At 38.3% G+C, this 13,697-nt stretch overlaps 1 protein-coding gene across 1 annotated transcript; it reads right to left on the reverse strand.

Annotated features, from left to right (window-relative positions):
• Nucleotides 1-2,098: 2,098 nt before the first annotated feature.
• Nucleotides 2,099-13,697, reverse strand: LOC111988836 (probable ADP-ribosylation factor GTPase-activating protein AGD14). Its single transcript, XM_065780811.1, has 21 exons — nucleotides 13,484-13,697; nucleotides 12,790-12,894; nucleotides 11,145-11,206; nucleotides 10,927-11,014; nucleotides 10,760-10,821; nucleotides 10,586-10,682; nucleotides 9,804-10,256; nucleotides 8,134-8,808; nucleotides 7,905-8,048; nucleotides 7,714-7,815; nucleotides 7,520-7,600; nucleotides 6,732-6,906; nucleotides 6,557-6,611; nucleotides 6,290-6,425; nucleotides 4,489-5,169; nucleotides 4,260-4,403; nucleotides 4,069-4,170; nucleotides 3,875-3,955; nucleotides 3,087-3,261; nucleotides 2,912-2,966; nucleotides 2,099-2,780 (listed from the first exon to the last, which is right to left on the reverse strand). The coding sequence occupies exons 2-21, from the start codon at nucleotides 12,883-12,885 to the stop codon at nucleotides 2,642-2,644; spliced, it is 3,603 nt and encodes a 1,200-aa protein (XP_065636883.1). The 5' UTR covers nucleotides 12,886-12,894; nucleotides 13,484-13,697; the 3' UTR covers nucleotides 2,099-2,641.

Raw genomic sequence — 13,697 nt, forward strand, 5'->3', positions numbered from 1 at the left:
ATAAAAATATATTTAATAATTATTTAATAGACGTAACCTACCATAACAGTTTTGTACTTGTATTCATACCCATATTTGTATTTATGTCCGTGCTTCTTAGCTAATTCCAATCGGTGGTTGTTACTAAAACTATACCCATTGTTGCAAGCTTGCCAAAGACAAGAGAAATTGATTTTGGAATGCAACACCGAGTGGCATTTTTACCGTGTGAACCGCCTAGGAGGGATAGGGCTAACATAGAAAATCAAGATCAGGTAGAGAGGTCTAAAGGAAATTCAAGCTTCAAAAATATGAAAGCCATTTGGGGTATGAGGGTACCAAGTAAAGTTAGGTTGTGTTTGGAAACTCGGATTTGAATTTAGATTTAGATTTTAAATGAATAGATTTAAAATGTCTTGATTTCAAATCCAACTATTTTAAATGTTTAAAATCTCTTATGTTATGAACATGATCCAATCCAAATTCTTGATATTTTAAAACTATTCAAATAAAATATTTAGATTTAAATCACTCAAATCTAAATCCACGTGCCCAAATCTTGCTATCCAAACACACCATTAAGGAATTTGAATGGGGGCTCACAATGACTCCTTCAAACCTGGCCACACAACATATACGGATAGCCGTTGGTACGAACCATGCATGCTACAAGAGGAAACCACGTTTTGCATACCCTCCGGATTTCTGGTAACTTTGTGTGGAGAACAGTGGAATAGAACCCTATGGAAGTTTTGAAGTCTTCTTGATCACAGCCTGGAAGATACGGGCAAAGACGAAACAAGTGGAACTTCAAAGGGAGGAAGAAAGAACTGACAGGAAGCCTTGGAGTATTGTCAGGGATTTAAAGCCATCTCCAACGTGAGGAACAACAAACCACAACTGGCACCACCGCACCAACACAATGAACACAAGAGGCTTCAGGGGTAGGTGTAATCATTCGAGCTGGCCAAGCTTGGCTCACTGCAGGCTGCAGCACTGGTCATGGAAGGAAGCTCTGGAGGCTGAAGCGTTTGTGGCAAACCACACAATCCATTTGCGTAGATGGTAATAGGAGATATCATACTCGAAAAGGACTCATCTCAAGTGGCGAATGCTCTCAACTCTCAAGGCTAGCACCTCGGATTTACCAAGGGAGGGACATCTTATTGAAGAAAGTCGTTTGTTACTCGCCTCGTTGCTGTTTTAAATTGTCAAGGTCATTGAGTCGTATGATTCAATCCTAAAGATCATGATTCCCATATATTAAATAAAGGTAAGAAACGCTACCTGGCAAAAAAATTATCTTCAAATTCAATAATATTAGCATACAAACTGTACTCCACTATAACATCACTGTATACATTGTTTTCATTAACTTTTCACAGACTCAACGAGCTCACCACAATGATTAAACGATTACAAAATCATACAACACAAACGCCCAAAGATAAAATTATCCAGCTTATAGGGGCAGCAAATAAACACACGTTCGGCTGAAACATTACACGCACATACCTAACACCATTTGCCACAAAATTTTGACCTTCTGCATTACAGTGGTCTCCTACCCCCTTTCAATCATATGCTGTGCCCTCTCTCTCTCTCTCTCTCTCTCTCTCTCTCTCTCTCTGTGTCTCACAGCATCAAATAAATTTTAGATGACCAATGTGGGCATTTGATTTTTATCACGGGTGTGAACAGAACAATTCTCTCCTTCGGCTGGCTAAATTAAAACTACCACAATATAGAAACCAAAACTTTCCACCCAGCAACTTGACAGGGAGCAACAAGTTGATGCTTAACCTAAATGAATCAGAAAGGCTTTCCTTTTCATATTTATCCAAATGGGTTTCCACTGGCAGAAGAGTAAGGATTTGGTGTAGCAGGTGCTGAGAATCTTCCAGCCAGTTGCTGATCCATATTTAAGGAGCTAAAAGCAGCCCCATCATTGCCCAAGCCCCCTAGTCCTTGATGCCTGCAAATATACTCAAGAAACCTCGATTAGTGACACAAATAGATATGAACATTACTGGTGAAGAAGAATGAATACATAACATCCAACACAACCATTTTTATAACTAAAATTATGGTATAAGAAGCAATTACCCTGAAGGTGGCATTCTGGCAAAAAAATTATCTTCAAATTCAATAATATTAGCATACAAACTGTACTCCACTATAACATCACTGTATACATTGTTTTCATTAACTTTTCACAGACTCAACGAGCTCACCACAATGATTAAACGATTACAAAATCATACAACACAAACGCCCAAAGATAAAATTATCCAGCTTATAGGGGCAGCAAATAAACACACGTTCGGCTGAAACATTACACGCACATACCTAACACCATTTGCCACAAAATTTTGACCTTCTCCATTACAGTGGTCTCCTACCCCCTTTCAATCATATGCTGTGCCCTCTCTCTCTCTCTCTCTCTCTCTCTCTCTCTCTCTCACAGCATCAAATAAATTTTAGATGACCAATGTGGGCATTTGATTTTTATCACGGGTGTGAACAGAACAATTCTCTCCTTCGGCTGGCTAAATTAAAACTACCACAATATAGAAACCAAAACTTTCCACCCAGCAACTTGACAGGGAGCAACAAGTTGATGCTTAACCTAAATGAATCAGAAAGGCTTTCCTTTTCATATTTATCCAAATGGGTTTCCACTGGCAGAAGAGTAAGGATTTGGTGTAGCAGGTGCTGAGAATCTTCCAGCCAGTTGCTGATCCATATTTAAGGAGCTAAAAGCAGCCCCATCATTGCCCAAGCCCCCTAGTCCTTGATGCCTGCAAATATACTCAAGAAACCTCGATTAGTGACACAAATAGATATGAACATTACTGGTGAAGAAGAATGAATACATAACATCCAACACAACCATTTTTATAACTAAAATTATGGTATAAGAAGCAATTACCCTGAAGGTGGCATGTGTGGCATGTTACCGGGTACTTGTTGTACCATGTACGCCCCTAAGGTTTTCACAAAGCAGAATTCAGAACGTGAAAGTGCATATACTAAGAATATGTGAAAAGTTAGCAGATAAAACATAGCATAGTGGGGGGATTTTTTTGAGAAAAAGATGTCTATACTTGGAGGTACTGCTGATACATAAGATGGTGCCGGGGGAGGCAATGCCGATGCATAAGGTGGTGCCTGGGGTGCCATCCATACTGATGAAGGAGTACCATAGCTGGAAGTGCGCATTAAGCCTGAAGCAGGCTGGACATTTGGTAGAGCACCTTGCAAGGGTGCCATGGAAGGAAACTGCATCAGAAGAAACACACATCAGGAAAGACTACAACTACTCGAAGAAATATTCAGATGTACAGCTTAGAAACAGTTAATTCTTAAGAGTGATTCTAAGGTTACTACAAATTTTACTATAGTAGCCTTAAAAGCGTAAGTGTCAACTATTGAATACAGGACAAAAACATGATTTAGAAATTTATGTAATATGAGGTTGATGTGGTACCAATCACAATCATTGCCATGTCAATTTGTAAGCATTTTGTAGCAGAACAGGTAGTATCGTTAGCATTTTCCTTTTCTTACTAGAAAAAAGGAGCTTTAGCAACAATCCCAACTAATCATGTGTAGCATACCTAACAAACTGAATGGTCAAATTGAGCACTCCCAAAGTAATTAGCCTTCTCTAATTCTCCAAGTGTGGCATCCAAAAGAAAGTTTTTTCCAGTCTAAACTAGATTGAATATCCCATATTCATCTTTATAAAATTATTAAAATTTCAAATTACCCTTTCCACTAGTCTCCTCTGACAAGTTAATGTGCTAAAACAATACACATAATATTCCAAATAAGACCAAGAAAAACCAGAAGCAGTAAGTGGGATCAATTCAAATGAGTTGAGATCAAATACCATTGAGGCTTGAACTGAAGGTGGTTCGCTGCTTAAGTCAAATGGGTTTGAAGATTTTGATTGTTGAAAAGTTGGCGCTGGCTGTAACAATGATAAAAAATTCAAGCATTAGTGATTTCCTTTATTCATTGATACAAGCCATTTTGTGAAAGAGAACCACTCAGAAACTTGATAAGTTCAGAATTTAATTTTACCATAGCATATTGCATAGCGAACCCCATACCATGGGGTGGACCCATTTGCCACCCTGGCACTGGTGCAGCAAAATGTGAATAGGAGGTGGCAGCAAAAAGGTCCTGCAGTGGCATCAGGGATTATTATAACATATGTAATGCATATGCAAATTAAATAGACGTCAAAGAAAGCGCAGTGAAGAGACAATTACCTCAGGCAGTGCTTTTCTTGCACTTGATTGTGACACATCACTAGAAGTGGGCACATTTACAGGTTTTGAGAAAGCTTGGGGTGCTTGTCCAGCTGGAGCACTTGAAGGCCCATGTGAATTAGTGGTAAGTGATGAATTCCACTGCTGCAAAATTTCCCACAAAGCAACAATGTAACTACTTGTAACAGGCTTCCATTACAAAATCTAGATGACCACACTATAAGCCCACCTGATTGCCTGAAGCTAAATCTACTGAAGGTGTAAATTGGTGAGCAGTTGATTGACTACCAGTAGCAGGGAAGAAAGAAGGTTGCTGATGCTGCAAATTAGGCGCTTGCCCAGAACCTGGAACTTGGGCAAATGAAACACCACCATTAACAGGCAATATTGGCATCAATCCAGGGGCAATTGCAGGTGCGCCACCAGGGGGAAACGCTGACACACTGCTTATTGGTGAAGCAACAGGAGCACCAGCCGTAAAGGGCAATGCCGGTATATTTCCTACAGGTGCAAAAGCTGAAACACCAGTATTAGGTAACATTGTCAAGTTGCTAGAGGTTGCAGTTGTAAGAGAACCAGCCCCACCAGGATTTCCAGAAACATGACCAGGTGCAGATACTGAAACTGATAATTGTGATAATACATCTAATGTATTGACATTTGAAGGGGCTTGAGATACTTTTGGCTCTGGGGCAACATCAAAAGAGGCCCAATTGTTGTCATTGGTAGAAGTTGCTGAATTTCCAGTTGGTTGAGTCACAAATGTTTGTTGTGCTTGTGGAACAGCTGCAGCAATTGGAGGTGCAGGGTCAGCATCAAAATCAATTAAGCTTCCAGAATTCTCCACTTTAACTTCCACCGGATTCCCATTACTGGATCCCAAGCTACTGGAAGATGCGGTTCTCTGCATTTAAAACCAATAACAGAATGAATCCATACATGTGCTTCTATTAATGTTTGAGGAATATTAACCAATAACAGAATGACTCCATACACATGTTTTTATTAATCTTTAAAGATTACCACCAAAGGGGAAAACACAGACTTGCAGGGGAGTATAATCACACTGCTTGTGAGTGAAATCAATTTAACTTGAAATACAGCTAGCTATCATACACATATTGACCAGAACATGGATTGCTATAAGATGGCCTCAAACATGGATAAGTATTTGTGCAAACCAGGAATGGGTTCATTGTAGCCATCAAGTGTTTCCCGTTAAAGGATGTAGAAGGTTACAGCTTCATGAAGATTTCAAAAATGCGCCAAAAATGGAATTTACTAAGAAGAAGAAGAAGAAGAAGAAAAGGACATAGTTTATGGGTTCCGAAGATGTGTCTTCATCTTTCTTCTAACCTCTCAATTCTATTTCAATTTGATAACAATAATGGATTGCTGAAGATAAAAATTCAGTTTACTCCACAAAAGATAAAATAAAGAATAGCTTTTGCCCTTTTCGTTCCAAAAAGATCCAAGTTATGATAAAAGCCTGAGGTTGAGATCATGGATTCAAATCTCCTTTGCACCATATTTACTAAACTTTTTCAAGACCAAATCACCACCTTCCAGAGACAACCAGAAACCATAAACACCAACACACTATTTTTGTACTATATTCTGGCTAATGAGCTCTAGCTCAAACAGCATCTCCTCCCCCCATCAGAAAGCACCAAGGGTAAGGTCATGGATTTAAAAGAATCAAAACCCACTGGGTACATGTGAACTTCCCAATCCAAAAAAGAAAACTATATTAGGGAAACACTCCATAATCATATGCTGTGCCCTCTCTCTCTCTCTCTCTCTCTCTCTCTCTCTCTCTCTGTGTCTCACAGCATCAAATAAATTTTAGATGACCAATGTGGGCATTTGATTTTTATCACGGGTGTGAACAGAACAATTCTCTCCTTCGGCTGGCTAAATTAAAACTACCACAATATAGAAACCAAAACTTTCCACCCAGCAACTTGACAGGGAGCAACAAGTTGATGCTTAACCTAAATGAATCAGAAAGGCTTTCCTTTTCATATTTATCCAAATGGGTTTCCACTGGCAGAAGAGTAAGGATTTGGTGTAGCAGGTGCTGAGAATCTTCCAGCCAGTTGCTGATCCATATTTAAGGAGCTAAAAGCAGCCCCATCATTGCCCAAGCCCCCTAGTCCTTGATGCCTGCAAATATACTCAAGAAACCTCGATTAGTGACACAAATAGATATGAACATTACTGGTGAAGAAGAATGAATACATAACATCCAACACAACCATTTTTATAACTAAAATTATGGTATAAGAAGCAATTACCCTGAAGGTGGCATGTGTGGCATGTTACCGGGTACTTGTTGTACCATGTACGCCCCTAAGGTTTTCACAAAGCAGAATTCAGAACGTGAAAGTGCATATACTAAGAATATGTGAAAAGTTAGCAGATAAAACATAGCATAGTGGGGGGATTTTTTTGAGAAAAAGATGTCTATACTTGGAGGTACTGCTGATACATAAGATGGTGCCGGGGGAGGCAATGCCGATGCATAAGGTGGTGCCTGGGGTGCCATCCATACTGATGAAGGAGTACCATAGCTGGAAGTGCGCATTAAGCCTGAAGCAGGCTGGACATTTGGTAGAGCACCTTGCAAGGGTGCCATGGAAGGAAACTGCATCAGAAGAAACACACATCAGGAAAGACTACAACTACTGGAAGAAATATTCAGATGTACAGCTTAGAAACAGTTAATTCTTAAGAGTGATTCTAAGGTTACTACAAATTTTACTATAGTAGCCTTAAAAGCTTGAGTGTCAACTATTGAATACAGGACAAAAACATGATTTAGAAATTTATGTAATATGAGGTTGATGTGGTACCAATCACAATCATTGCCATGTCAATTTGTAAGCATTTTGTAGCAGAACAGGTAGTATCGTTAGCATTTTCCTTTTCTTACTAGAAAAAAGGAGCTTTAGCAACAATCCCAACTAATCATGTGTAGCATACCTAACAAACTGAATGGTCAAATTGAGCACTCCCAAAGTAATTAGCCTTCTCTAATTCTCCAAGTGTGGCATCCAAAAGAAAGTTTTTTCCAGTCTAAACTAGATTGAATATCCCATATTCATCTTTATAAAATTATTAAAATTTCAAATTACCCTTTCCACTAGTCTCCTCTGACAAGTTAATGTGCTAAAACAATACACATAATATTCCAAATAAGACCAAGAAAAACCAGAAGCAGTAAGTGGGATCAATTCAAATGAGTTGAGATCAAATACCATTGAGGCTTGAACTGAAGGTGGTTCGCTGCTTAAGTCAAATGGGTTTGAAGATTTTGATTGTTGAAAAGTTGGCGCTGGCTGTAACAATGATAAAAAATTCAAGCATTAGTGATTTCCTTTATTCATTGATACAAGCCATTTTGTGAAAGAGAACCACTCAGAAACTTGATAAGTTCAGAATTTAATTTTACCATAGCATATTGCATAGCGAACCCCATACCATGGGGTGGACCCATTTGCCACCCTGGCACTGGTGCAGCAAAATGTGAATAGGAGGTGGCAGCAAAAAGGTCCTGCAGTGGCATCAGGGATTATTATAACATATGTAATGCATATGCAAATTAAATAGACGTCAAAGAAAGCGCAGTGAAGAGACAATTACCTCAGGCAGTGCTTTTCTTGCACTTGATTGTGACACATCACTAGAAGTGGGCACATTTACAGGTTTTGAGAAAGCTTGGGGTGCTTGTCCAGCTGGAGCACTTGAAGGCCCATGTGAATTAGTGGTAAGTGATGAATTCCACTGCTGCAAAATTTCCCACAAAGCAACAATGTAACTACTTGTAACAGGCTTCCATTACAAAATCTAGATGACCACACTATAAGCCCACCTGATTGCCTGAAGCTAAATCTACTGAAGGTGTAAATTGGTGAGCAGTTGATTGACTACCAGTAGCAGGGAAGAAAGAAGGTTGCTGATGCTGCAAATTAGGCGCTTGCCCAGAACCTGGAACTTGGGCAAATGAAACACCACCATTAACAGGCAATATTGGCATCAATCCAGGGGCAATTGCAGGTGCGCCACCAGGGGGAAACGCTGACACACTGCTTATTGGTGAAGCAACAGGAGCACCAGCCGTAAAGGGCAATGCCGGTATATTTCCTACAGGTGCAAAAGCTGAAACACCAGTATTAGGTAACATTGTCAAGTTGCTAGAGGTTGCAGTTGTAAGAGAACCAGCCCCACCAGGATTTCCAGAAACATGACCAGGTGCAGATACTGAAACTGATAATTGTGATAATACATCTAATGTATTGACATTTGAAGGGGCTTGAGATACTTTTGGCTCTGGGGCAACATCAAAAGAGGCCCAATTGTTGTCATTGGTAGAAGTTGCTGAATTTCCAGTTGGTTGAGTCACAAATGTTTGTTGTGCTTGTGGAACAGCTGCAGCAATTGGAGGTGCAGGGTCAGCATCAAAATCAATTAAGCTTCCAGAATTCTCCACTTTAACTTCCACCGGATTCCCATTACTGGATCCCAAGCTACTGGAAGATGCGGTTCTCTGCATTTAAAACCAATAACAGAATGAATCCATACATGTGCTTCTATTAATGTTTGAGGAATATTAACCGATAACAGAATGACTCCATACACATGTTTTTATTAATCTTTAAAGATTACCACCAAAGGGGAAAACACAGACTTGCAGGGGAGTATAATCACACTGCTTGTGAGTGAAATCAATTTAACTTGAAATACAGCTAGCTATCATACACATATTGACCAGAACATGGATTGCTATAAGATGGCCTCAAACATGGATAAGTATTTGTGCAAACCAGGAATGGGTTCATTGTAGCCATCAAGTGTTTCCCGTTAAAGGATGTAGAAGGTTACAGCTTCATGAAGATTTCAAAAATGCGCCAAAAATGGAATTTACTAAGAAGAAGAAGAAGAAGAAGAAAAGGACATAGTTTATGGGTTCTGAAGATGTGTCTTCATCTTTCTTCTAACCTCTCAATTCTATTTCAATTTGATAACAATAATGGATTGCTGAAGATAAAAATTCAGTTTACTCCACAAAAGATAAAATAAAGAATAGCTTTTGCCCTTTTTGTTCCAAAAATATCCAAGTTATGATAAAAGCCTGAGGTTGAGATCATGGATTCAAATCTCCTTTGCACCATATTTACTAAACTTTTTCAAGACCAAATCACCACCTTCCAGAGACAACCAGAAACCATAAACACCAACACACTATTTTTGTACTATATTTTGGCTAATGAGCTCTAGCTCAAACAGCATCTCCTCCCCCCATCAGAAAGCACCAAGGGTAAGGTCATGGATTTAAAAGAATCAAAACCCACTGGGTACATGTGAACTTCCCAATCCAAAAAAGAAAACTATATTAGGGAAACACTCCAAGCCCTAGCCCTCTGTCAGCCAACAAATCATGGGCCCAAAAATACATAAGAGTAACAAGAGATACAGCTTTGACTAATCAGGCATATATCAAGAAATGAAAATAAATGCAGCTTTATTGAGAAGAAGCCTCACCTGTGTATGTGAAAAGCCATCAACAGACCTGCCACCATTGGCTTTTGGAGGTTCACTTATACGAAGAGGTATTACATTCTCTCCCAAAATCTCTCTTACAGGCCGCACCATAGGGGGGCTTGACGCGTTTAAATCTTTAGGTTGCTCAGGTGATCTGCCTTCCAGCTTAGAATCTCCATCAGATTCCCGACGGTCTTCAACTCTCCTTCCATTTCCAAATCTATCCTCTCGATGCCAATCACTGACGATCTCGGGACGAACAGGACTTCTCTTATAATCACCATACTGCCGACTTTCTTGCTCGTATCCAGGACTTCTTTCTTCATAACTTCTTCCACCAGGACTAGACCTACCACTGTACCGGCGTTCATATGTATCCTCATATTGTGGGCTTCGAGACCCTCCTTGATATGCATCTGTTCTCCTGTTTTCATACAACTCTTCCTTCTCACCCTGCTCGACACACAATGTAAAAGGGAAAAAAAAAAGACCTAAACAGTCAGATTCAGCACTATCTAAAACAGATCCCACAATCTATAAGTAAAAACTATCTTATAAGTTTATTTCTTCCAGACATTTTGATTGAGCGAGTTAATGTACCACCAGACATCCTTCATGTAGTAAAGGCTGATTCAGCCTCTTTGGTTTAATATTAAGGAAGTATTTCATTCTCAAAAAAAAAAGTTTATTTCTTGAAACATTAATATATTATATGCATACAGCTTCAAATCTGAATTAACATGTCAGAACTATTAAAAAGGGAGGGTTAAGGGGCATTTTACCATCTTGACCCTAGGAGGTTTGTCATAGTTCCGCTCGCCTGTATATCTTCTATCCACATAAACATGCTTAATAAAGTCCCGAAGTCTCTCAACATTACTGGCAGCAAAATTTTGAATCAGAACATGAGCTTTTTTGACAGATATAAATAGAGCAGAATATAAATGAGTGACAACCTGCTGTCAGGAACAGAATGACGCTGCGGATCCAATTCTTTAAAGTAGATCTCCTTTGCATGCTGTGAATAGAAGACAGATGAGTCCAACATGAAAAATTGAGAAGATAAGAAGACAAAGGGAAAGAAAACTTGGCGGATCTCTGAAAAAAATTCATGCATGTCTACCTTATTCCCCCCTTCTTGAAGGGCGGTAACTTCTTGTGAAGTGAATTTGGCCATTGATACTGATTTTACTCGATGCGTGAATTCCCGACTGAAAATAATTACACATTATCAACAGACTGCAGGTATGACATCAAAGGAAATACTATTCACCCTCTCTCTCTCTCTTTCACACACACACACACAAAGAAAAGGAAATTTTAAGAAACATCAACACTTACTGTATTCCACTGCAGGTAGTGCAAACAAATGTCCAGAAATTTGTGCAGACATATTGAGGTCCCTGCTTAGCAGAAGATAAAGTAGAACTTGTAAAACAAACCATATCTACTTTTCCATTTAGGAAAAATTTGAGTGTAAACGCTTTTTGAACTTCTTAGTAACAACACCAATACTTTATGTAAATGAGCACCAACTCAAAAATTGCTATAAACAAGTAATAATCTTAAAGAGTCTACCACATTGGTTCTTTCATTAAACATACTGATGGTATGATTTTGAGGTTGGACAGTTGGATGTAATTTTATTCCAGGTAAAGTATATCCTAAAAGAAAACACTTAAACAACAACTTCATCCTGTGTCTGCTCTACGTACGTAACCAAAATAACCTGAATTCCAAGAACTTTTTGATCCAGAGATGAATCAAAGTCATGATCAACATATCAATTCTTTCTTTGATAAGTGAAAGCCATGAAAGATATATCAATTCAAAACAATTTATGTTACAAGCCACACAGACATTAAAATTCTAACTGAAAAATCAGAATTCAAAAGTAAACAATAGACCAAGAGAATGTTCAAGAAATTTTGAAGAGTTATTTCTCTAAACCTGGAAGAATCTTAAATGCACAGTTTCATTGAGACAGGATTCATATTAAATGAAAAGAATACAAAATAATTAACATAAAATGGTAACATTGTTATAAATTTAAGATTTTGTCTTTATAACCCATTACATAATGAAAGTGCCAACATTTGGAGATACCATAGAAGGATCTAGAACAGGAAGAAGGAGAAGCAGAAACCACTTAAGTAAAGGGATCAATTGTGTTTCGTCCTTTCACCATAGCAAGTGAGGATTAAAAAGCATCACATTTGATGACTTATTAAGGGAAATACAAACTAATGGCCTGTTTGGATGGAAGGGGGAAGGAGGGGGAGTAGAGTAGAGTTGGCTAAAAATGAGCTAATTTTGTGCTAAATCTACTCTAGTCTACTCTACTCCCCCTCCCTATCCCTCAATCCAAATGGACCATAAGAGTATCAATGAAAAATATAGCAAAACAATTCCCATTACCCCAACAAAAGAAAAGAAAAGTAAATCCTTAAAACATTAAAAGCTTTCATTTTTAAATTTTATCCTTCTTCAGATATCCAGATAAGATATTGATTTCAGTAAGGTGTTTCTAATTACTGATTGCATCTCTAGAGGTATCCTATAGGTTTATCTCAGTCCAAGTAAAATGCTTAAAAGAGAAGGTTTTTGATAAAAGCTTTAATTGCTTGATTTCCCTATAAACGGTTATTGCGCACGTGTCAAGCCCACATATCCTAAGCAATGATATTAACAAGAAACAGACAAAACCAAGTATAGATTTCAATGAATTGATTGCCACAGTTAATGACATCGCCTAGTAATCAATTTCTCACTAGTTAATGGCAAGTTATTTACTGACTTACTTCACATCATTTTAAACAAAGCCAAATAGAAACTAGTAAAAAACAATCAATGATCGTGCGCAGTTCAATTCCATTAATTCACAATGCAATACAGCAAAGCAACTCTCAAATGTAAGGTTTTGGCAATTAAAACTATCTCAGTAATTAGTTACTATAATGGTGGAGAAGGGAAATGGATAGCATACCATACTATTGCAATTGATACATCGACGATTCTCACTAAGTTTGAGTAGACCGCGTATAATTCGTTCGTTTTTCTCATCCTCCTTTCGACTAGCCATTTCCACTTCCTACACCAATTCAAACCAAATTTATATCATAACAACAACCACAACAATAATAATAATAATAATTTCTTGGTAATAATTCAGATAATAACAATAATATTCAGCTCTGGGTTTTGTTCTATGTTCTTCATGCATAGAGTAGACTTTCGTATATATATATCATTCTTACTAATCAAAAATAATAATAATATTCAGAAAGTGCAAACAATAAGTGGCTGATTTTCTCAAAATGACGCCGGATTTAGAAGCCGAACTAGGAATTCAATAATCCTCCGTTCAATTGCTCAGGAAATTAAGAAATTAATATAAAAACATTGACTTTTCTTTTTCTTTTTCACTTCTAACTCGCTTAGACACAGTTGATAAATTGAAGAAGGAAAAAAAAATTAAAATCGAGAAACCGAAATATTGTTTATTTCCCTGCATTTTCTCGGCAACCAAACAGAGGTTGAATTGAATCGAAATTCAACCTAATGTAAGAACGGATCTGAGAAATCCGAGCTTGCTTGGAGTCAAACAAAAGGAGTAGACTCAAGTAAGACGTGTTTGGAACCCTAGAAAGTTGAGGAGAGAAAAAAGAAAGAAACAGTACCTGAAATTTAGAGCAAATGAACAGAAAGTGGTTTCTGGTTCTACTAGTTCTGCAGCTTTTTTATTTTCAGCTGAAGGCGATGCGGGAGAGAGCCGCCACGCGCTTTGCACTCGCGCTAGAAAGAGAAAGAAAGAGAGAGAGAGAGAGTTGCAGATCTTTGCTTAAAGGGTTGGTTGGTAACTAATACTACTACGGCTTTTGTACAGCTCACACA

The sequence above is a fragment of the Quercus suber genome, unplaced genomic scaffold, assembly GCF_002906115.3.
Source record: "Quercus suber isolate HL8 unplaced genomic scaffold, Cork oak 2.0 scaffold_247, whole genome shotgun sequence".
Lineage (NCBI taxonomy): Eukaryota > Viridiplantae > Streptophyta > Magnoliopsida > Fagales > Fagaceae > Quercus > Quercus suber.

Coding starts and splice junctions, on each gene's coding strand:
- LOC111988836 (XM_065780811.1), bottom strand. CDS start 12,885: ATGGCTAGTCGAAAGGAGGATGAGAAAAACGAACGAATTATACGCGGT. Junction 10,683..10,759: donor CATTCTGTTCCTGACAGCAG/GTTGTCACTCAT, acceptor TTTTGCTGCCAG/TAATGTTGAGAGACTTCGGG. Junction 6,612..6,731: donor TGTATCAGCAGTACCTCCAA/GTATAGACATCT, acceptor TGAAAACCTTAG/GGGCGTACATGGTACAACAA.